This window comes from Protomyctophum parallelum (genome assembly GCF_964188405.1).
Source record: "Protomyctophum parallelum genome assembly, chromosome: 19".
In the NCBI taxonomy this organism is placed as follows: domain Eukaryota; kingdom Metazoa; phylum Chordata; class Actinopteri; order Myctophiformes; family Myctophidae; genus Protomyctophum; species Protomyctophum parallelum.
Window position 1 is genome coordinate 44,716,135 of NC_139717.1, and position 26,281 is coordinate 44,742,415.

At 40.9% G+C, this 26,281-nt stretch overlaps 1 protein-coding gene across 1 annotated transcript in view; it reads left to right on the forward strand.

Annotated features, from left to right (window-relative positions):
* Window positions 1-2,455: 2,455 nt before the first annotated feature.
* The window catches only part of LOC310877014 (uncharacterized protein), a gene marked incomplete at its 5' end in the record, with an annotated part of 53,804 nt that continues 29,978 nt past the window's right edge, over window positions 2,456-26,281 (forward strand). Inside the window, 6 exons of the mRNA XM_083790660.1 lie at window positions 2,456-2,528; window positions 5,367-5,577; window positions 10,060-10,202; window positions 24,664-24,963; window positions 25,097-25,127; window positions 25,329-25,606. Coding sequence (XP_083646786.1) covers window positions 2,456-2,528; window positions 5,367-5,577; window positions 10,060-10,202; window positions 24,664-24,963; window positions 25,097-25,127; window positions 25,329-25,606 — 1,036 coding nt within the window. The remainder of the gene's footprint in view (window positions 2,529-5,366; window positions 5,578-10,059; window positions 10,203-24,663; window positions 24,964-25,096; window positions 25,128-25,328; window positions 25,607-26,281) is intronic.

A 26,281-nucleotide genomic window follows, 5' to 3' on the forward strand; every position in this document is an offset into this window, starting at 1 on the left:
TTTTTTCAAATCCTCAAAAATGTTGAAAAACGGCGTGCTATAGTATGCCGTACGATATGGGCTATAGCCCATGGTCCAAAATGATGAAAAACGAGGATTTAAAAAAAATTCAAAAATTCAAAAAACGATGGGCTATAACCCATCATTTTTTCATTTTTTTCAAATCCTCAAAAATGATGAAAAACAGCGTGCTATAGTATGCCGTACGATATGGGCTATAGCCCATGGTCGAAAATGATGAAAAACGAGGATATATATTTTTTTTTAATTGAAAAAACGATGGGCTATAACCCATCGTTTTTTTCATTTTTTCAAATCCTCAAAAATGTTGAAAAACGGCGTGCTATAGTATGCCGTACGATATGGGCTATATATAGCCATGGTCCAAAATGAAAAACGAGGATAAAAAAAACAAAAAAAAACAATGGGCTATAACCCATCATTTTTTTATTTTTTTATTTTTTTTCAAATCCTCAAAAATGATGAAAGACTGCGTGCTATAGTATGCCGTACGATATGGGCTATAGCCCATGGTCGAAAATGATGAAAAAAGGGGATTAAAAAAAAATCAAAATTTCAAAAAACGATGGGCTATAACCCATCATTTTTTTCATTTTTTTTTCAAATCCTCAAAAATGATGAAAAACGGCGTGCTATATATAGTATGCCGTACGATATGGGCTATAGCCCATGGTCCAAAATGATGAAAAACGAGGATTTAAAAAAAATTCAAAAATTCAAAAAACGATGGGAATTTTTTTCAAATCCTCAATATGCAGAGGCAGCTCATTCCAGAGCTTGGGAGCTGCCACTGCAAAAGCCCGCTTCAGCCTTGATTTAGGCACCAAGCCATTTCTATTGAACTCACTCACTCACCTTTGCAGAGGTAAAAAATATATCGGATATCGTTTTTATCAGAGCTTACGAGGGGAAATCCATCTATTTGATTAACTTGATATCGGATGTCGGAATGCCATGGTGAAATGGATCTGAATCTGGACATACGGACAGATGCGTTCAGGCGATGATACGTCGTCAATAAGTAATATTAAATGATTCACGGGACATTTGGAGTTGCTGAGGCATGCTCTAGTCTCGCGCAGACTTGTCTGTATTGTAGCTGTGTTGCCATTTGCCAAGTGGTTTGATTATTTTGCGTTACTTTGCCTTCACCCTCCTCCTCTGCGCCACGCATACACGATTACACGCAGTGGGCATTTAGCCCACACGCTGCCTACTAGAGCATGCAATGTGATCGATATACAGTAGCCTATTATGAATTAATACCACAACAAAAAGGGGGTGCATCTGTGCCCAATGAGGCAGCCTGTAGCGACATTATCTCACTTTTGGAGAGCTGGCTTTGAAAAGCACGGCTCAAAACGTTTGAGTCGATGGGCTGCGTGGGAACGGAGAACAGATTGGACCTTCCGTTCCGGAGATAATGGCCAAAACATCTTTATAAAATGTGTTGACAAATGTTGGGCACACATACATATCCATATGTAATATAGAACTTAGCATCCAATAGCAGTTTGATAATAATTCAGTGTTCCATTTGAGGAGACAAGCATATTAGACATAACCTGACTCTGCCAGTATTGGGTAACCATGTAGTTCCCCAACATGAACAAAGTGTAGCAAGCTTCTTGGATCTGGCAGCGTCAGGTTATATTAGATAGGGTGATACTTAATATGCAATGCATAATATCCAGCCCCCACATCTTCACTGTCATTTGTTTCACACGTGGACAAAGTCACTTCATATAGGAATGTAAAGCTATAGAATAACTAATTGACCAATTAGACACTACTTTTCGGACAAACCAATGACTTTAATGACAATGGAACACCATCCTTATATGCACTACTTTGACAAAATGACATGTGAATAGTACAGCTCACATCCACCCAACAAGTAAATAAATAGGCTCTTTCAATCTGTTACTGTCTGTTTGTTTGCAATACACCAAGGCTCTTTTGCAGGTTCACAACACATATGCTATATATTATATATATATATATGTGCAAGGATTTAGAATAAATGTTCACCATTAAGAAATACTACAATTGTTTCTTTACAAATACATGCATGGCTAAAATGGTTGTATTCTTGTTGTTGCAGTGACGGCCGCTGTCCTTTTATGTTTGTTATTTACAGCCAGGTAGAGTAGTGGGGCGAGATGGAACAGGCCAGGGGCCTGAGGCTGTTACCACTTGTCTTCTTCAGTGTTTGCGTTAATTTGCGTATGTGTGTGTGTGTGTGTGTGTGTGTGTGTGTGTGTGTGTGTGTGTGTGTGTGTGTGTGTGTGTGCATTCTTCTTTGGTTTTGTGCGGGTCGGGACTCGGGAGTGAGTGGACATTCTTTCTTGGTTTTTTGGGCCGTCGGGAGTGTAGTGATAGCGTCTCTCTCTCTCTCTCGGTCACACTAGAGACGGTTTGTTGCTGTTGGACGATGAGGAGGATGCATTTCTACATGTTGGTGATACTGTGGAGCGGTTACTACACATTACCTGTGAGAGGCTCAGGTAACGATACTGTAACTGTATACAACTTTATTTACACTCGACTCACTGTATTGTAGTCCTGACCTGGGCTTATGCTACTACTATAGCTAACGGTAGCCTAAGATTTAGATTGTTTTTTGTTTTGTTTTCATTGTAGATGTAGTTGATGGATTTTGACATGTTTTGCTTGTACAATGTATAAATATTAGTCCGTAGTTTTCAATAAATGAGTCTTTTAATCCAGGCTGATTTCTGTCGGAACTTCCCCAACGGCCGTAGTGAGGGAGGGAGCGAAACTGTGAAAGACGGAATTACGCTCAATGTAAACGGGGAGTAAACGAGGGGAGGGAAATGGCGTTTGGCCACAAACTGCATTAAACCACTTCTTTATTGAAAACTACGGACTAAAACATTGCACAAGCACCCCGTATGCCTCTCTGACATTATAAACCACGTCTTTATTAAAAACTACGGACTAAAACATTGCACAAGCACCCCGTAGGCCACAATCGGGCCATCAGTCTAAAGCATTTTTATATTTAGCATTCGTAGATGTTGGAAGTGGGCTTTATTAACAGTTTGCAGCATTACAGTACATGTCATGTACAACTCAATACAAAAACTGTCAACTGTGAGTGGACGACACCATAAAGCATTACACTTGTTTATAATAGGGCCCACCATTTTCAATTCATCAATACATTTAGAGACGTACGAATATACACAACTATAAAGTCAAAACAGGAAATCATCATAGAGGTAAAAAGGGAAAAAGATGTATAGAATCAAATGCTGAAAAGGTCAGATTATTGACAAACTACTAGGCTACACCTTTCCTATTGGCCCATCCCCTCCGCCCTGTAACACAAAGTTAAATACACTAGGCCATTTTGTGGTGGTTCCACTCAAATATATCCCATTCATTTTTTCCCCATGAGATTTTCAAAATATATTTACTGTATATAAATTACTGACTATACATTTTATTTTATTGTATTATGCTATACTATATTTAATACACATACTCTTTGTTTAGCCAAATTACTCTCCCCACGTCACTTGTATAGCCCCCAAAATTGACACTAATTGAGCACCATTTGAAAAGCTATGCCAGGGACCCCCATAAGAGAAGATTTTTACGGCTTAATTTCAATGACCCCCAGTTTGACATGCATTAGTCTACGGACCCCCATTTAATGGCATTTCTATCTCTGGGACCCCCAATTTATATTGTAAAATCAATGTTAATTTAACTGACCCGTTAGGGTCCATTTGTACACTCAGAGTTTCAGACCCATAAGGGTCCATTTGGTTCCATTTGTACACTCTCTGAGTTACAGACCCTTAAGGGTCCATTTGGTTCCATTTGTACACTCTCTGAGTTACAGACCCATAAGGGTCCATTTGGTTCCAAACTATCATTTAGCTGGGGGTCCCCCTGGAACTGACTCAAGGACCTCTGGCAGTCCCCGGACCCCACTTTGGGAACCACTGTTCTAGCTCACGTGACAGCATTGTTTTTAGGACTCCACAAGGTCAAAGGTCAACGGGTCCTCTCAACCTGTGTTGTGTTTTTATAGCCTGAGCTAACGTGTTAGGTTTCTGGTCTAGAGGGGCGGGTCGCGGCTGAGATTTGCGCACGCCCTGATTGGATCTCATCGATCTGTCCGTCACCCCCGGCCCCTCCTCTCCCCCCTAGTGCAGCGCTACGTCACATAATTTGGAGCGACGCCCACCCGGAAGGGTTGACTCCCACTTTTAGACCAGAGCGGCCAATGCGTTCCTCCAGGCTTTACATTTTAGCACCAAAAAAAATGAAAGCCTGGTACCGAGGCTAGTGTTTTTAGGACTCCACCAGGTCAACGGGTCCCTCTCAACCTGTGTTGTGTTTTTAGGGCTCCACCAGGTCAACGGGTCCTCTCAACCTGTGTTGTGTTTTTAGCATTAATTTAGCAAATAATTAAAAATGGGAGGAAAACGGCCATAGCCGTCATCACAAATGTGATGAGGTCAGCACATTTGGGCAAGTGGATATGGCCGGATTTATCTTATTTAGGATTATGTGATTTAGGCCCTTATTATAAGAACTCTACATCTCTGTCAGAGCAGGGATGGGCAACTTTGACGATGGAGAGGGCCACTATAGTTCCGCACTCACTCCAGAGGGCCACTATAGTTCCACACTCACTCCAGAGGGCCACTATAGTTCCACACTCACTCCAGAGGGCCACTATAGTTCCACACTCACTCCAGAGGGCCACTATAGTTCCACACTCACTCCAGAGGGCCACTATAGTTCCACACTCACTCCAGAGGGCCACTATAGTTCCACACTCACTCCAGAGGGCCACTATAGTTCCGCACTCACTCCAGAGGGCCACTATAGTTCCACACTCACTCCAGAGGGCCACTATAGTTCCACACTCACTCCAGAGGGCCACTATAGTTCCACACTCACTCCAGAGGGCCACTATAGTTCCACACTCACTCCAGAGGGCCACTATAGTGCATATTACTGTTGTAGCAAAAATAGCTGATCTACAAGCTCAAAACAGGTCGCGCTGCGACGCATTTTGAGCTTGTAGATCAGCTATTTTTGCTATATTTTAACTGAAATATTAATATTAGGTTAATATCAACTGGCGGCCCAGCTGAGGCCCCCACCTTCACTTAATGTGGCCCTCAGGTTAATATCAGAATACTGAGAAATGATTGATCTCAGATAATTACTAAATGTTGTCATTTTTTATGTCCAATATATTTGTTTTTAGTTCATAAAGTTAACATAACTATAAAATAATCAAAATAAAATAATTCTAAATCTTTTTATTTTTATTTTTATGTCACAATCCCTTTAAGGATACAGCCACGTGATTGGCCCCTCTCAACCCGTGCTGGCCGGCGTGGGAGGCGTGGCCATCCTCCCATGTCACATCGACCCACCAATCAGCATGCAGAGTTGGGGAACCGTGGTGTGGACCAGAGACCGCCAGCTCCTGCTTGTCATCGCCGTCCAGGCGGGGCGGTTCCTCACCAAGTACCTCACCCAGGACCAGAACCCGGCCTACAAGTACTCAATTGTTTTACTTTAAGGACAACTTTAGTTTTTATCAACCTAGGTTCATGTTTTAGGTTGTTGTAGACAAAGTAAAAGATGAATGTTAATTTTGCTGCTTTCTTTCGTTTTAGGGATTTTAGCTGTTTTTGACAGGGGGGGCTATTATTTACTATAGTCCTACTAGACCCCAAGAAATTACATCTGGCCACAAAAGATCACAAGATCTACTGAATGTGTCAAACTGACATTTGTGTGACTTCCCCCCAGTAGGCCTCCTTCACATTCAGTAGATCCTGTGATCCACCTTCACATTCAGTAGATCCTGTGATCCACCTTCACATTCAGTAGATCCTGTGATCTACCTTCACATTCAGTAGATCCTGTGATCTACCTTCACATTCAGTAGATCCTGTGATCCACCTTCACATTCAGTAGATCCTGTGATCCACCTTCACATTCAGTAGATCCTGTGATCTACCTTCACATTCAGTAGATCCTGTGATCTACCTTCACATTCAGTAGATCCTGTGATCCACCATCACATTCAGTAGATCCTGTGATCCACCTTCACATTCAGTAGATCCTGTGATCCACCTTCACATTCAGTAGATCCTGTGATCCACCTTCACATTCAGTAGATCCTGTGATCCACCGTCACATTCAGTAGATCCTGTGATCCACCGTCACATTCAGTAGATCCTGTGATCCACCGTCACATTCAGTAGATCCTGTGATCTTTTCTGGCCAGATGTAATTTCCTGGGGTTTATTAGGACTATAGTAAATAATAAAAAAAGAAATCACCATAATATTTTGTAAAATAATACATATTTAGCACCATGCTCGAATGCCCCCGCCCCCCTGTCAAAAACCGCTAAAATCCCTAAAACGAAAGAAAGCAACAAATGAAGAAAGATTTAAACTAATCTTTTACTTTCTCTAATAACAACCTAAATCATGAACTAGCCTACTTCATTGTAACGAAGTAGGCTAGTTCTAAATTGTACTATATTGATATGATATATGATATATATTATATATTATTCTGGGTGCCTGCCATGCAATGGCAGAAACACAGGTTGAAATCCGCAACACATACTTAATCGCAATAATCAAGACACGAAACTTTGACGTCTATGGCCGGCCGCACGGTTTACCAAAGCCCCACAATATATACATCGAAACGTGCGGCTCGGCCGGGAATGGTGTGCTTGTGCTTTTCTTTCCGTTTCGGGTTACCGTGCCGACGTAATTCGCAATAAACGACGCGAAAAATGCCCCATGCAAAGTCAATGGGGAAACGCGGGTAAAAACAGAAAACGACACGTTACTTTGGAGCCACATTACTCTGGCATACTGTTACGTAGAAACACGATTTAAACCTCAAACAGCACACGAGGCCATCGACTTTGTTGTGGTTCAGACGGAATTCGAATACGTTGCACGGTTTGCCCGCTATCGCAGTTCAAAGTGTGTGTGGTCTGAGCAAAAATCTCGATTTAGAGTGTCGCACGGCCAGAGAGAGAGCGGGTCAGAGGGACAAGACATTGTGAAGACTGTAGCGAAATTCTCCGAACAAATCGTCCTCACGGCCAAAATATTAACTTTACACGCATGGGTTTCGGTAATTTTGTAGCCACACTCGTCCTCTTTCACCCAATGTCACAACCACAGCCCAGATTCATACGGTACGTGAACTACAGCCCTGAAAGCGACAGGTGTACCATCATAATGTGTCATACAACTCCATGTTAAATGCCAGAATGAGTCAGCACTTTTTTCATCACAAACACAATTTCTTAACTCGCTCTCATAACCACGTTTTTTATCGTACCAATACCACGATCGCACACGGCGTACCTCAATGTCTCGGGTCACTCACGGCGAAAACAAAAATCGCATTTGACGTTTACTTTTTGCGATAGAGCAATTTGTTCGGACATACGTTCTCTCACTGAGTCAGTGTGGTTTTAACTTTCAATAGTGTTTGCATTCGCATAGACTAGCCCTAGCCCAGGTGAAATTGATACTTTGTTAATGATTCAAGGTCAAGTTGACCACCTCTCAAACACGTGCACACACGAACGCACATGCACGCACATGCACACATGTGCACGCACACACACACATTGAAAGTCAATGGAGAAAATCAGGGAAACACGTAACTCTGTCATTTCTTGACCGTTTCAGAAGCAGGGCGGCTCGCCGGAACCGGGCCGCCCCCCTGAACGAAACCAAATGGACCCTTACAGCTCAGACATCTTAGCATTAGCATGTTAGCATGATAGCATTAGCATGTTAGCATTAGCATGTTAGCATGTTAGCATTAACATGTTACTATTAGCATGTTAGCATTAGCATGTTAGCATGTTAGCATTAGCATGTTACTATTAGCATGTTAGCATTATCATGTTAGCATATTAGCATTAGCATGTTAGCATTAGCATGTTAGCATGATAGCATTAGCATGTTAGCATTATCATGTTAGCATGTTAGCATGTTAGCATTATAGCATTAGCATGTTAGCATTAGCATGTTAACATGTTAGCATGTTAGCATGATAGCATTAGCATGTTAGCATTAGCATGTTAGCATGATAGCATTAGCATGATGACATTAGCATGTTAGCATGATAGCATTAGCATGTTAGCATTAGCATGTTAGCATGATAGCATTAGCATGTTAGCATTAGCATGTTACTATTAGCATGTTAGCATTAGCATGTTAGCATTAGCATGTTAGCATTAGCTTGTTAGCATTAGCATGTTAGCATATTAGCATTAACATGTTAGCATTAGCATGTTAGCATGTTAGCATTATCATGTTAGCATTATCATGTTAGCATGTTAGCATGATAGCATTAGCATGTTAGCATGTTAGCATTAGCATGTTAACAAGTTAGCATGTTAGCATTAGCATGTTAACAAGTTAGCATTAGCATGTTAGCATTAGCATGTTAGCATTAGCATGTTAGCATTAGCATGTTAGTATGTTAGCATGATAGCATTATAGCATGATAGCATTAGAATGTTAGCATGTTACCATTAGAATGTTAGCATGATAGCATTAGCATGTTAGCATGATAGCATTAGCATGTTAGCATTAGCATGTTTGCTTGATAGCATTAGCATGTTAGCATTAGCATGTTAGAATGATAGCATTAGTATGTTAGTATTAGCATGTTAGCATTAGCATGTTAGCATGTTAGCATGATAGCATTAGCATGTTAGCATGTTAGCATGATAGCATTAGCATGTTAGCATTAGCATGTTAGCTTTAGCATGTTAGCATTAGCATGTTAGCATGATAGCATTAGCATGTTAACATGTTAGCATTATCATGTTAGCATGTTAGCATGATAGCATGTTAGCATGTTAGCATGTTAGCGTGATAGCATTAGCATGTTAGCATGTGCATGTTAGCAACATGTTAGCATGATATCATGTTAGCATTAGCATGTTAGCATTAAAATGTTAGCATGCTAGCATGTTAGCATGTTAGTATTAGCATGTTAGCATGTTAGCATTAGAATGTTGGTGGCAACGTAATGCGCAATGCACTAAGACAAAATACCTCATTGAGACCTGGCTCACATGTAACCAAATGGACCCTTCTGAGAGGCTAAATGTCATCAAATGGTGGTCCGTGGCTCAAATGCTGCAGACTTGGCGAGCTTCAGGCACCCAGTAATATTTCTTGAAATTTTGTTTCTAGTTATTATTATTATTATTATTATTATTATTATTATTATTATATAATATGATACAATGATACATATAATAGTTGTACTAAATTCGTAGGGATGTCCCAATACCGATACCGATAACAGAGAATAACATATAATAATAATAAAAAAGAAAATATATCTTACATTGTATTTTGAAGTCCACCGGGAATAGTGTTTATAGCTAATCTAGCTATATATCTGGTGTTGTGTTTATAGCAGACCCCTCACTCAAATGTGCCCTTGCAGTTTGGGGCAACTCCAAAGCAAACTCCACATGTCCCAACATTATATTTACCTGCCCTATACCCCTGTGTCGGATCGCTGGTTAGACTGGCATATTTGCCGATAACGATATGACCCAATATGACCAAATAAGGGCCGATCCGATACTTTTGCGATACCGATAAAGTATCCGGGACATCTCTAGAGTAAAAGTACAAAAGTATCTGCATCAAAATGTACTATTGAAAATAGCCGATCTACAAGCTCTCAATGCGTCGCGTTTCCAAATGGCCAAAATGTATAGGGTTGAAGTGGTTAATGTATGTTTTCTAATCAAAATTTAAATCTCTAAAGTGACTAGTAATTAGTTTTCAAATAATTGTAGTGTGAGTAAAAGCACGACATTTTGGCTCTGAGATGTAGTGGAGTAGAAGTAAAAGTACCGGTAATTGGAAATACTCAAGTAAAGTACAAATACCTCAAAATTGTACTTACTTACAGTATACTTAAGTAAAAGTACTTATAGTCGCTTTCCACCATTGACAGGCAGAGAGCGACACTGTCCCTGTCGGATCTGTCCGGGGGTGTAATTTCCTTGAAGCTGTCCAGAGTCAGGCTGACGGACCAGGGAACCTACCGCTGCTCGGTGCCAGGGATGGGCATGAGCGCTGACATCCAGCTCCACGTTGGTAAGACCTGCTCTTTGTTATCCAAATAATGTTTTTATTTTATTCTTTAAGACGGTGGGTTTTCAACAAGGCCCCATAATGTATTCGGCTTTTGAGCCACAAACTTTTGAGCCTCTCAGACCCATTTGATGAGGTTTAGCCTCAGACCCATTTGATGAGGTTTAGCCTCTCGGACCCATTTGATGAGGTTTAGCCTCTCGGACCCATTTGATGAGGTTTAGCCTCTCGGACATATTTGAGCCACGGAACCTTCATTTGAGATTTGAGTTAATTTGAGTGTCCGTAGATTATTGTTTTACTGCAATTCTTTTTCCCGCGATTTTCTTTTTCACGTGGATTATTATTACTGTGCATGTTGAGTACAGTAGTGCATCCCGTGTACGCAGAGGTTGTTGGTGTATTGCGCCCCAAAACTATAAAGTGCGTTTTGGGACGCAAAACGCACCCCATTTACATCACTGATATATTCTATAAGATTTGAGCCACATTTTCAAGATAAAAAAAAGCAGATCTACAAGCTCGTAGCGCGGCACTCGGTGCTGCACTACGATAGCAGATCTACAAGCTCTGCTATTGTGCTTAATAGCAGATCTACAAGCTCGTAGCGTGGCACAAAGATTGTGTCTCAAATCTTTGAATATATATTATATTCTTTCAAGTTTTTAACTCAAATCTTTGCTTCTGTGGGGTCCCTGGAACATCATATTTTCAGATGGGGATCGGCGGCCAATTACATATAATTGTTGGGGTCCTTGACATGAAGAACGTTGAGAACCGCTGACATAGAAACAGGATTGTCTGAAAACTGTCAGGATTTAGAAAACATTTGTAGAATCGTCCTCAGGTCTAAATGGGTTAATACTGTACACAGTATGTAATTATAAAGAATAAGGCATTCGGTGCATGGTGTTAGCTGGCTTTCTTCCTGATGCGTGGCCGTCACATGCGATGGTCCAATTGTCGTCCATCTCCCATCTCTCCTGCATCAGCTCCTGCTGGGAGAGGTTTTTTCATTTAAAATGAAGCATTCCAAAACGTTACATGAAGTCTCCGCCCTCACATTTATACATCAGTGGTTCCGTCGACTAAAACTAAGAGCAACAATGTTCGTCGACTACCTTTTTCCACCGACGAAAACTAAATGGAAACTAAATAAAACCTAAGCTATGATGACTAAAACTAAGACTAAACATACTGACAATTTCATCAACAAATAAAAACTAGACTAAAATGATAGGAAGGGACTAGTGGACAAGAGATCCAGTACAAGTCATTTTACAATGAGTTGCATGCTGAAAATAGCCGATCTACAAGCTCACAATGTGTCGCGCTGCGACGCGTTGTGGGCCTGTAGATCAGCTATTTTCAGCAAGTGTAAAAACAGTCATTACGACGGCATCAAGGCCCGCCAAAATACATTTTGTTCCACGTATAGTATGTATAGTTTATAATATGTATAGTTTCATTTTATAGATATTCCACTGTTACGTTCTTAGCTTACGCATGTTTCTTGAATACTACTTTTTATGTATAGTGATGTATTGCCATGGTTTTTGTTCTTGCCTAATGTAAGTCTCTCTGGATTCAGAGCGTCTGATAAATGCCTAAATTGTAACTTGACTGCCATGCGTTTCTCTCCACAGCCAATGAGGTGACGTACCTTCCACCACGAGGCAGAGGCATCCGCGTGGAACTGCTTCCAGACCACCGCTCTGTTCCTGAAGCTCTGTTCACCAGCATCCTGTGGAGGCGCGGAGACAACCTGGTAGCGGAGTGGTATCTGTTTGATGGTCTGGATTACTACGGGACGTTTAGAGAACGCTCCACACTGGACCCAGACACCGGACGGCTGGTCATCGACAACATGACCGTAGAAGACATCGGGTGGTATTCTGTGGAGATCAACGAAAGACGTCACTTCAAGACTTACCTGCTTAAAGAGATGAGTAAGTATAACTCACAACAAGACTTACCTGCTTAAAGAGATGAGTAAGTATGACTCACTACAAGACTTACCTGGTTAAAGAGATGAGTAAGTATGACTCACAACAAGACTTACCTGGTTAAAGAGATGAGTAAGTATAACTCACAACAAGACTTACCTGCTTAAAGAGATGAGTAAGTATGAATCACTACAAGACTTACCTGCTTAAAGAGATGAGTAAGTATGACTCACTACAATACTTACCTGGTTACAGAGATGAGTAAGTATGACTCACTACAAGACTTACCTGGTTAAAGAGATGAGTAAGTATGACTCACAACAAGACTTACCTGCTTAAAGAGATGAGTAAGTAGGACTCACAACAAGACTTACCTGGTTACAGAGATGAGTAAGTATGACTCACAACAAGACTTACCTGCTTAAAGAGATGAGTAAGTATGACTCACAACAAGACTTACCTGGTTAAAGAGATGAGTAAGTATGACTCACAACAAGACTGACCTGGTTAAAGAGATGAGTAAGTATGAATCACAACAAGACTTACCTGGTTACAGAGATGAGTAAGTATGACTCACTACAAGACTTACCTGGTTAAAGAGATGAGTAAGTATGACTCACTACAAGACTGACCTGCTTACAGAGATGAGTAAGTATGACTCGTCATTTATTGGCTGTCCTTTAATGATGTTTTTTTTATTTTATATTATCGATACATTTATTTAACTCATTTACACCGGAGGACGATTCTACAAAAGTCTTTCTTCTTATAAACTAGTCAACTAGTACCAGCATGATCAACTAGTGGATTTACTTGTCGACTAGTTGAATAGTCGACTAGTTAAAGCCCTGTAAAAGTGTGTTCATGATAGATTTTTTTTGATTGGTTGATTCTTTATTTAAGTGTCATGCTTCCGAAGAAGCCCCGCCCATATGTACTTACAGGACACTTTTGTTTACATAAACAATTACAATAAACCCACATGACGGTTTGCAAACAATGATCAATTGAATACTAAACTGACAATCCAGATCAAGGCAGATTACATAATTAAGCAATATTACACAAGATGTAATTTTGCTGACCGCATCACTGTCGTGGCAATAATCATGTTAAACCACACCCTCTTGTGTAATATTGCAATCATATAACATTTACCCTTAAAACTAAGAATATCACTGAAATAACATATTTTTTAATGACAGATGTGGTCACTACGACCACAAATTTCCCAAGAAACTAGATAGCCTAGCCACCGACTTTGCTGCGCTCTGGGAGAACAGAGCAGCTGAATTATTTGTTTTGATTAGGTGTGGAGTGGTGCTCGTTTGAACCAGGGGGGCAGTCAGCCAGATATTTCGTGAAGCCTCATTTGAAATCGGTAGTTCATAATAATGGCCTGTTGTGGCGCTGGACTGGACCCAAAAAGCCCCATAGCTCCATAGAGGCCCATGTATTTTGGCCCAACTTCACCTAGACTGTATTACCTTAATAAACATGGTCATGAATACTTTCTTCTTCCAGTCACTAGTTTAAAGTCTCATTTCTAATGTCATAATATTCTTTTTGGAAAATGATGGTCCCATTAATTAAAAAAATGACCATAAAGAAAAAAAAACATTGCGTATGTTCTGAGGGGCGTGGCTACCGTTACAGTCTATGATCGGGATTCCCCTCCCACTCGAGTCAAAATAAAAACCAACGGAGAAGAAGGGGGGAAGTCCCGCCTCGTTGTCTGGGCAGCCAATGGCCAGCTGGTCCAAAACGGAGCCAGCCAATGGCCAGCTGGTACCAAACGGATCTAGAAAGATGGCGACTTACAGTGCAGGAATAACAGGCTTCATTTTACGTCCATGTTAGACCCGGCGAACGCTTTGTCCATATTTTTTACAGTCTATGGTTTGAACACATGTACACATGACACATACCTACTACGACCTGTGGTATATTATATGCAACATTAGGCCTGTGACAGGAGACACATGTACCTACTACGACTTGTGGTATAATACACTATATATACACCATTAGGCCTGTGACAGGAGACACATGTACCTACTACGACCTGTGGTATAATATATATATACACCATTAGGCCTGTGACAGGAGACACATGTACCTACTACGACCTGTGGGCTGTGGTATAATATATATATATATATACACCATTAGGCCTGTGACAGGAGACACATGTACCTACTACGACCTGTGGTATATTATATACTCCATTAGGCCTGTGACAGGAGACACATGTACCTACTACGACCTGGGGTATAATATATATATATATACACCATTAGGCCTGTGACAGGAGACACATGTACCGACCTGTGGTATATTATATACACCATTAGGCCTGTGACAGGAGACACATGTACCTACTACGACCTGTGGTATATTCTATACAACATTAGGCCTGTGACAGGAGACACATGTACCTACTTGAAGATAGATGATAGGTGTGTGTGGTCCAGTAATTCATTCTGTGTCCTCCACAGAGAAAGTCCCGACACCAATCCTGAACATCAAACCGTGTGACACCAACTCCAGCAGCTGCACGCTGCACTGTCTGACTGACGACGTCACAGAGTCGGTTCCGGTCGGCTATCGCTGGAAGTTCGATGCAGGCGAATGGAGCGGACCCGACTCCTGGGAGACGACCATCTACAACGTTGAGAGAGGGCGAAGGGTTAAAACAATATCCTGTCAAATAAAGAACCTGTTCAGTGAGGAGCAGAGTGAGGAGCATCGCAACCCTCTTTACGGTGTGTAGTTTAGTGTGTGTGTGTGTGTGTGTGTGTGTGTGTGTCTGTGTCTGTGTCTGTGTCTGTGTCTGTGTCGTGTGTGGTTCATATTTTTGGACTGTAGGAAATACTTGCCATTATTATAGCGGTTGTTGTAAAGGTATTAATGTATGAATATGTAGATTTCTACCTCATCTCAGGTTAATGTATGAATATGTAGATTTATACCTCAACTCAGGTTAATATATGAATATGTAGATGTATACCTCATCTCAGGTTAATATATGAATATGTAGATTTATACCTCAGGTTTATTTGTGAATTTGGATATTTTTGACTTTGTTTTTCTTCATCTCCTTCAAATGTGTTTCAAAATAGCAGATCAACAAACTCACAACCGTCTCAACCAATCTAGTGGCACAGCCTGCCTGGTTACTGCTCCTAGTTATCACTAGTTAACACTAGTTAACTAGACCCTCTGTGTTTGAACCATTCATCACCACAGGGAGCTTTTCCTGGGGTCCAATGCTCTGTATGGCAGCGATTAACATTTCTATAGCCGATGGTCGTTAGATTATATTGTTCCGTCGTCATGTTGTTGTCACACGTCTAATTAGACGTGTGGCAACAACAACGACGCAACAATAGGACGCCTAGCTATCGCTTTCGGGGGAGGGTCTAGTGTTACTTTAACTTTAACAAAGATGCAGGCGATCACAAATCACCAGAGAGTGATCGACGTTTGAACTTGTAGGTCTGCTATTTTTGAAAAATCGTGAAAAGGTGCCTCAAATATTTGAAGATATATTATTACAGACTTACAGAGTGAACATTTTAACTCAAATATTTGCTGGGCTGGAAGAACATATATTCAGATGGGGAGACGGAGGCATATTACACATTTTCGGGGTTCTTGACATGAAATATTGAGAACCACTTATACAGAAACATGAGGTATTTCAGAAAACGGTCAGAATTTAGAAGACATTATTTAAATGATGAGGTCAGCACATTTGGGCAAGTGGATATGGCCGGATTTATCTTATTTAGGATTAGGTGATTTAGGCCCTTATAAGAACTCTACGTCTCTGTCAGAGCAGGGATGGGCAACTTTGACGATGGAGAGGGCCACTATAGTTCCACACTCACTCCAGAGGGCCACTATAGTTCCACACTCACTCCAGAGGGCCACTATAGTTCCACACTCACTCCAGAGGCCCATTATAGTTCCACACTCACTCCAGAGGCCCACTATAGTTCCACACCCACTCCAGAGGCCCACTATAGTTCCACAATCACTCCAGAGGGCCACTATAGTTCCACACTCACTCCAGAGGGCCACTATAGTTCCACACTCACTCCAGAGGGCCACTATAGTTCCACACTCATGAGGCCCCCACCTTCACTTAATGTGGCCCTCAGGTTAATATCAGAATACTGAAAAATGATTGATCTCAGATAATTACTAAATGTTATTGTCCTTTTTTATGTCCAATATATTTGTTTTTAGTTCATAAAGTTAACATAACTTTAAAATAATCAAAATAAAATAATTCTAAATCTTTTCATTTTTATTTTTATGTAACAATCCCTTTAAGGATCCAAGGTGATTGGCTCCTCTCAACCCGTGCTGGCCGGCGTGGGAGGCGTGGCCATCCTCCCATGTCACATCCCCCCACCAATCAGCATGCAGAGTTTAGGAACGGTGGTGTGGACCAGAGACGACCAGAACCTGCTTGTCGTCGCCGTCCAGTATGGGCGGTACCTCACCAAGTACCTCACCCAGGACCAGGACCTGGCCTACAAGTACTCAATTGTTTTACTTTAACCCATTCTGACCTGAGATCAGATCCTATAAATGTTCTTCCACATCCTGACGGTTTTCTGAAAAAGCTATGTTTCCATGTCAGTCGTTCTTTCGAGCATGGGGCTGAATATGTAATTTATTTATTTTTTGTAGTGATTCATTTTTGTATTATTTACTATAGTCCTACTAGACCCCAAGAAATTACATCTGGCCACAAAAGATCACGAGAGTATTGAATGTGTCAAACTGACATATTTGTGTGGCTTCCCCCCAGTAGGCCTCCTTCACATTCAGTAGATCCTGTGATCCACCTTCACATTCAGTAGATCCTGTGATCCACCTTCACATTCAGTAGATCCTGTGATCTACCTTCACATTCAGTAGATCCTGTGATCCACCTTCACATTCAGTAGATCCTGTGATCTACCTTCACATTCAGTAGATCCTGTGATCCACCTTCACATTCAGTAGATCCTGTGATCTACCTTCACATTCAGTAGATCCTGTGATCTACCTTCACATTCAGTAGATCCTGTGATCTACCTTCACATTCAGTAGATCCTGTGATCTACCTTCACATTCAGTACATCCTGTGATCTACCTTCACATTCAGTAGATCCTGTGATCCACCTTCACATTCAGTAGATCCTGTGATCTACCTTCACATTCAGTAGATCCTGTGATCTCTTGTCGCTAGATGTAATTTCCTGGGGTTTATTAGGACTATAGTAAATAATAAAGAAATAAATCACCATAATATTTTGTAAAATAATACATATTTAGCCCCATGCTCGAATGCCCCCGCCCCCCTGTCAAAAACCGCTAAAATCCCTAAAACGAAAGAAAGCAACAAATGAAGAAGAATTAACACTAATCTTTTACTTTCTCTAATAACAATCTAAAACATGAACTAGCCTACGTCATTGTAACGAAGTAGGCTAGTTCTAAACTGTACTATATTGATATGATATATGATATAGTTTGTGTATATATATATATATTATCTAATTTAATAGTTGTAAAGTTGTCACGTGGCGCAAAAGATGTGCCTCTAGCCAATGAAAAGATGTGCCTTCTAGCCAATGAAAAGATGTGCCTCTAGCCAATGAAAAGATGTGCCTCTAGCCAATGAAAAGATGTGCCTCTAGCCAATGAAAAGATGTGCCTTCTAGCCAATGAAAAGATGTGACTTCTAGCCAATGAAAAGATGTGCCTCTAGCCAATGAAAAGATGTGCCTTCTAGCCAATGAAAAGATGTGCCTCTAGCCAATGAAAAGATGTGCCTCTAGCCAATGAAAAGATGTGCCTCTAGCCAATGAAAAGATGTGCCTCTAGCCAATGAAAAGATGTACCCATGAAAGATGTGCCCCCCATTAGCCCCCCCCCCCCCCCCCCCCCCCCCTCCCTCTTTGGCTGCTGTAATGTGATCTCCCCTATGGATCTCCCTCCGTCTCCGCAGAGAAACCTTACCTCACGGAAGGTCGCCTCAACATTTCGCTTATTCCTTCTAAATCTCTGTATTTAAAATATAGGTTGCTCAGCGAATGTCTTAGTTACATCAACATTGTGCTTACAAACTACTTGGTTTGAGCCTAACTACTACGATTAGACAGATCGCGTTTGTTATTTCGCTACTGCCAGTACTTCTGATTGCACGCACACGCGCACACACACACACACACACACACACACACACACACACACACACACAACACTACCCCGTGTCCCACACACACACAACATTGCCGTGCGGATTTAAGCTGTCAAACCATACAGCATTGTCATATTTAAAAGGCGCTTTATAGCTTCTCTCAGCTCAAAGCGTGTATGAATAAGGAGATAAATGAACAGCTGACGTCGGTGGGAGAGGACGTCAGCTGTGTGTGTGTGTGTGTGTGTGTGTGTGTGTGTGTGTGTGTGCGCGCGCGCGTGTGAGAGGGAGGTAAACAGTCAGCAGCACGTTACATTTCTACTTCTACTAAAGAAAGAGGCAGTGATGGAGCCATAAGTCCATATCCATAAATGTGGGGACATAAATTGCGCGAAATACTGTTAAACAGTCAACACGGCATTGACCAGGGTTGCCACATTGACTGAGAGGGAAACAAGCAACCAGGTCTATGAAAATGTTAACAGGCCAGATCAAGTCAGAAACTGTCAAACATCATTGTCCAATGTTGTTTTAGAGCAGTGGTTCTCAAACATTTTCATGTCATGGACCACTAATATTCTATATATATATATATATATATATATATATATATATATATTATATATAATATATATATGTACTATATATATTTACTATATATACACACCGGTATATATACAGTGTACACAAACCGTATATCTAGGTGTGCCCCCAGATTTTTAGGCTATGAAAAGTGTGCCCTGGGACAAAAAAGGTTGAGTTAAGCGGTGCCCAAAAGGTAGATCACGATCTCGGCCAGCGCCAAAAATGCTCCCCGACAGCATAATCAGAGCAAATACCGGGCAGTGTGTATGAGCCATAACGTGTTGACTACACTACACTACACTAATAAGGACACATAATAATAACTAATAACCCATCCGTTACTACATGTGGAGTCAACTCCCACAATTTCCTTCTTCCCATAGTGCATGTGTCTTACAAAGTAACTCTGGGATGAGCGGCCGCGAAATTCTAGTATATATATATATATTATTATTATTATATAATATGATAAAATTATACATATAATAGTTGTACTAAGTTCGTAGGGATGTCCCAATACCGATACCGATAACAGAGAATAACATATAATAATAATAAAAAAGAAAATATATCTTACATTGTATTTTGAAGTCCACCGACCGGGAATAGTGTTTATAGCTAATCTAGCTATATATCTGGTGTTGTGTTTATAGCAGACCCCTCACTCAAATGTGCCCTTGCAGTTTGGGGCAACTCCAAAGCAAACTCCACATGTCCCAACATTATATTTACCTGCCCTATACCCCTGTGTCGGATCGCTGGTTAGACTGGCATATTTGCCGATAACGATATGACCCAATATGACCAAATAAGGGCCGATCCGATACTTTTGCGATACCGATAAAGTATCCGGGACATCTCTAGAATAAAAGTACAAAAGTATCTGCATCAAAATGTACTATTGAAAATAGCCGATCTACAAGCTCTCAATGCGTCGCGTTTACAAATGGCCAAAATGTATAGGGTTGAAGTGGTTAATGTATGTTTTCTAATCAAAATTTAAATCTCCAAAGTAACTAGTAATTAGTTTTCATAATATAATAATAATTACCTCAAAATTGTACTTACTTACAGTATACTTAAGTAAAAGTACTTAGTCCTGGTGCTTTATACCATTGACAGGCAGAGAGCGACACTGTCCCTGTCGGATCTGTCCGGGGGTTTAATTTCCTTGAAGCTGTCCAGAGTCAGGCTGACGGACCAGGGAACCTACCGCTGCTCGGTGCCAGAGATGGACATGAGCATTGACATCCAGCTCCACGTTGGTAAGACCTGCTCTTTGTTATCCAAATAATGTTTTTATTTTATTCTTTAAGACGGTGGGTTTTCAACAAGGCCCCATAATGTATTCGGCTTTTGAGCCACAAACTTTTGAGCCTCTCAGACCCATTTGATGATTAGCCTCAGACCCATTTGATGAGGTTTAGCCTCAGACCAGTGTTGTTTTTGGCAGACATTTTTTAGATTTAGTCAGTCTTAGTCTTTTGGAAAAATGCTTAATTAGTCTTAGTCAGTCTTAGTCATTTGGAAAAATGCTTAATTAGTCTTAGTCAGTCTTAGTCATTTCTATCCTTGATAGTTTTAGTCGACGGAAACTCCTAAGGGTTTTAGTCAGTTTTAGTCATTTTAGTAAAAGGTCTCCAGTTTGTCAAAAATGTAAAAATGTCTTTAAATAAAATGTCTATAGTGTACAGGTATTAATTAGAGCTGGGACTCGATTTTTTTTTTTATCTAATTAATCAGAGGCTTTGTATTTAATTAATCTCGATTAATCGCATTTTAATCGCATATCATTATTTGACCCAAGAACTGTGAGAGAGCCATTTTTTTTAATGGATTTTGGTATACTAGTGAATCAATGAATAGTGAATACATAAGTTTAAGCAATAAAACATTGTTTTTGTAGTAATAATATCTCAAAATTAATAATTTATATAGAGCTTTTCTGAGTACCCCAAAATGCTTTACAAGGGGGACATGATAAATCAAAAACAACTTTATTAAAGGAAAAACACTAAGTAAATAGAAATAAATAGCTGGGGAAAGTAATATTGAAGGTTTGGATTGTGGGGGCATGTCTCTGAGAGTTTTGGGGAATGCATTCCACAGGGTTTGGGGGTGGGGGGGCTTCAATTGGTGCAGCAAATATGTGACATGACTATAAGAAAACACCTCTGTGTTTCTTCCGTGGACATACAGTAACAGCTAGGGATGCACCGAAAGGGAAATTCTTGGCCGAAACCGAATACCGAATATAGGAAACAGTTGGCCGAAAACCGAATACCGAATAGCCAAATGCATCTTTGTTGTAAAGCTACCTAATTATGGCAAAATACATGATTATGGCAAAACCTAACTTAAATAATTAACACTTTCCATTAAAAACATCTAATTAATTGGAGGCTTAATTTGTGATTAATTAATCTCAATTACTCAATTGTAATCGCATATCAATATGCCTATTTGACCAAAGCAGTGAGCTTTGTTTTCTACATAAGCATAGGCAATAAAGTACTTAAAGATGCTTTTCAAGGGGAACATGAGAAAACAAATAAAAACAACTTTATTAGGGAAAAACTATGGAATAAAATAAATGAAAGTGGAATGAGATAGCTGGGGAAAGTAATATTCTAGAGGTGGGTTTGAACTTAGCATGTCTCTGAGAAGTGCATAGTTTATACAGGTCTGCCTGCTGTGGACACTGGACAGTTAAACTAAACACGGGCAGACGCAAGGATAGTCTATCATTCATTTATAATGGAAACCAGCAACATGTTGATGCAAAGACGTGTAGCTGCTCCAAATGATATTCATTTATAATGGAAACCAGCAACATGTTGATGCAAAGACGTGTAGCTGCTCCAAATGATATTCATTTATAATGGAAACCAGCAACATGTTGATGCAAAGACGTGTAACTGCTCCAAATGATATTCCCATTCGTCTTTGTGTCTGCCCGTGTAAACGCAGCATCGAGGGGTTTAGTTGGGGAACGGATGGAAAGTAGGCTACAATAGTGTTATTAAGGAGGACTCCTTCTAACGATATGGACCAGAGCTAAACTAATGTTAGCTCCCATGCTAGCTAGTAGCTACCCTCGTCAGACAACACCACCACCATCCAGATCGGGTGGAAGGCAAGCTGCTGATATCACTGCTTGTGCCCGTGGATGGGAAATAAGATTTAAAAGGCTATGGAAGCGTGGATGAGTGCAATAAAGTTGTGTCGGATGTGTCTGTCTGTGCATTCCGTCTGCTCGTGTGTTGTGACTGTCACAGCGTCGATGATGCATTGTTAAAGTGCGTCATAAGCATGCGCCCTTCCTGCGCTGGAAGTAGCAGATCTACAAGTTATCTACCTGTCGCAATGCACAGCGCTTTGGGCTTGTACATCTGTGTTTTCCCCGCAGTTTAGTTGAATTATATCGATTCACAACTTTAGGACCACTATTACTATTCGGTGATATTTTTCGTCTTGCCTCGTCTTGTCAGCGATAACACACACACGTCTCGTCATCGTCATCGTGTCAAACAGAGCTAATTAGCTCGTCAGCGTCAGTCTTGTCCCGAATTATTTTAGTGTCGTTCGTTTTAGTCCGTCTTAGTCCTGGAAAAAGGGGCGTTGACCTCGTCATTTACGTTATCGCCAGTCCTGACGAAAACAACACTGCCTCAGACCCATTTGATGAGGTTTAGCCTCTCGGACCCATTTGATGAGGTTTAGCCTCTCGGACCCATTTGATGAGGTTTAGCCTCTCGGACCCATTTGATGAGGTTTAGCCTCTCGGACCCATTTGATGAGGTTTAGCCTCTCGGACATATTTGATGAGGTTTAGTCTCTCGGACCCATTTGATGAGGTTTAGCCTCTCAGACCCATTTGATGAGCTTTAGCCTCTCGGACCCATTTGATGAGGTTTAGCCTCTCGGACCCATTTGATGAGGTTTAGCCTGTCTGTTAAAATGAAGCATTCCAAAACGTTACATGAAGTCCCCGCCCTCACATTTATACATCAGTGGTTCCGTCGACTAAAACTAAGACCAACAATGTTCGCCGACTACCTTTTTCCACCAACGAAAACTAAATGGAAACTAAATAAAACCTAAGCTATGATGACTAAAACTAAGACTAAATATATTCTGACAATTTCTTCAACAAATAAAAACTAGACTAAAATGATAGGAAGGGACTAGTGGACAAGAGATCAAGTACAAGTCATTTTACAATGAGTTGCATGCTGAAAATAGCCGATCTACAAGCTCACAATGTGTCGCGCTGCGACGCGTTGTGAGCTTGTAGATCAGCTATTTTCAGCAAGTGTAAAAACAGTCATTACGACGGCATCAAGGCCCGCCAAAATACATTTTGTTCCACGTATAGTAAGCAACCCCGGCTGATAAAAGGATGAGCTCTCGAACTGATGATTTAGAATGATTTATTCTAGAAACACCGTAAGAACTATAGGTGGAAAAACACACAAAACAGTACACAAATGTTACATATGTGGCTTATGAAGAAAACAATTGACCAACCATACAGTAGCAAAGCTGAATACTGTACTATCATGAAAATCAAAGTCACAAATAAATCGATAACATTTAAATGAGCCTCTGAATTTGCTCAGCATTAACTGTTTTTATACCAAAATGAGTGCAAAACATTACTTTGACACAATAACTGAATAATGAATTATCTTAATGACAACCTTTATATTTTATCCTTTTGAACCAATAATGGAATGTTTGTTACTGTATCTGTACTGTATCATTATAACAAGCAAGTAGGCTATTGTTATTTGTAAAGTACATTATAATATTGGTAAACATGAAATGCACCTTTTAATCAATTGTTATTTATTATGAATTACCGATTTAAACCTATCTATCTAGGAAATGATTTATCAACGTTACAGAGGCTTCATAAAAAGGGTTCAAAATAGAATGGCAGAATCACGTCTTCAAAGTTACTATTAACATAACACAAATGCACAGAAGCAAGGTAAAAGAGATTGCATACAAAGCAACAAAATAATAACAGTACCTTGTTGCCCTCAGCCAGGTGCTTAAACTAAATAAACCTTTCGTTTCGTTCTGAATCTGAACACGGGAGTGTTCCTTTGCTGTTGTTTTCATTCATGGCTGTTGCAGAGAAAAGACCACGCTAAAATCTACTCATCTACTTGACCACTTCCTTCCTGTTTCTCACAGTTTCAAATTAAAAGCTATACACAAACAGACTGTAATAAAACGAACTCAAATACAATTCTTTCAAGCAAAACACACTGAATAAGTTGGTAGAGACATAGATAATAATACACTATATAACCATGAAAACCGTTTATATGATTCAACTAAAGAGAAACTGTATAAACATAGGCAGCCAAAGTCCAGTGTGAAGTAACTATGAAAGTCCCCTGTACAACTCGTTTTGTGGGCAACAGCGCCGCCGTCTGGATAGGGGGAGCATCTCTTTAGCCTTTAGGAAACAATACTTCTTACACAAAGTAGTGATTAAATGGTTCGTTACAGTATGTATAGTTTATATGTATAGTTTCATTTTATAGATATTCCACTGTTACGTTCTTAGCTTACGCATGTTTCTTGAATACTACTTTTTATGTATAGTGATGTATTGCCATGGTTTTTGTTCTTGCCTAATGTAAGTCTCTCTGGATTCAGAGCGTCTGATAAATGCCTAAATTGTAACTTGACTGCCATGCGTTTCTCTCCACAGCCAATGAGGTGACGTACCTTCCACCACGAGGCAGAGGCATCCGCGCGGAACTGCTTCCAGACCACCGCTCTGTTCCTGAAGCCGTCACCAGCATCCTGTGGCTGCACGGAGACAACCTGGTAGCGGTCTGGTATCCGTTTCATGGTCTGGATTACTACGGGACGTTTAGAGACCGCTCCACACTGGACCCACACACCGGACGGCTGGTCATCGACAACATGACCGTAGAAGACATCGGGTGGTATTCTGTGGAGATCAACGAAAGACTTCACGGCAAGACTTACCTGCTTAAAGAGATGAGTAAGTATGACTCACAACAAGACTTACCTGCAGTAATTGTGATCCGTCTTCATTCTGTCTCCTCAACAGAGAGAGTCCCAGATCCAGACTTGACCATCGTGGCACCATGTGACTCATTCTGTCTCCTCAACAGAGAGAGTCCCAGATCCAGACCTGACCATCGTGGCACCATGTGACTCATTCTGTCTCCTCAACAGAGAGAGTCCCAGATCCAGACCTGACCATCGTGGCACCATGTGACTCATTCTGTCTCCTCAACAGAGAGAGTCCCAGATCCAGACCTGACCATCGTGGCACCATGTGACTCATTCTGTCTCCTCAACAGAGAGAGTCCCAGATCCAGACCTGACCATCGTGGCACCATGTGACTCCAACTCCAGCAACTGCACGCTGCAGTGCATCGGAGACGTCACAGAGTCGGGCGTGGTCGTCTATCGATGGAGGTTCCACGATGAGAAATGGACTCGACCCAAACCCAACGAGACCAGGATCTACAACGATGAGGAATGGATCGGACCCGACTCCCGGACGGTGACGATCAGCGACGACGAGGAAGGGAGAAGAGTTCGAGGAATATCCTGTGCGATAAAGAACTGGTTCAGTGTGGAGCAGAGCGACGCTGTAGACAACCCGCTTTACAGAGGTACGTAGTTTACTGATTGTGTGTGTGCACGTGCGTGCGTGCGTGTGCGTGCGTGTTAGGGGTAGTTCAGATGTTTGGACTTAAAATGAACCCTGTCTAATAAGACAATGCATTCCATACGTTCCATAGGGCGCCGCTAGACCACGCAAGGACATATGACATCATCAACTTGCGACAGGAGTTCCCCCTATTGAGTGAAAGATTATCAATTTATGAAATAAAAAAAATATTTTAGGTGTTTTAAATGTTAGATTTTAGTTATAGAGGGCATTTATAATGTATTAACACACTTTGGGCGGGAACCCCTTTTGGTGTTAGCATTATGTTATGCTTTAGCTATTGAATTTTTTTTTTAATTTTTTTTATTGAAGAACGAAGAATTGAAGAAGGTCAGGAAACTGTCAGGATGTAGAAGACATTTATAGAATCTGATCTCAGGTCAAAATGGGGTTAAAGCTGTAGGACATACTTGTCCTTAATATAGTGGTTGTTGTCCATACATCCATCTTCAACCGCTTATCTATAATCGGGTCACAGGGGCAACAGCTCCACCAGACATTCCTCTCCAGAGCAACATTAGTGACTTGGGGGATCCCGAGACGTTCCAAGGCCAGTGAGCCAATGCGTTTCCTACTTTCCTCCATCTGGTCTTTGGTCCAGAGCTCTGCACGGATG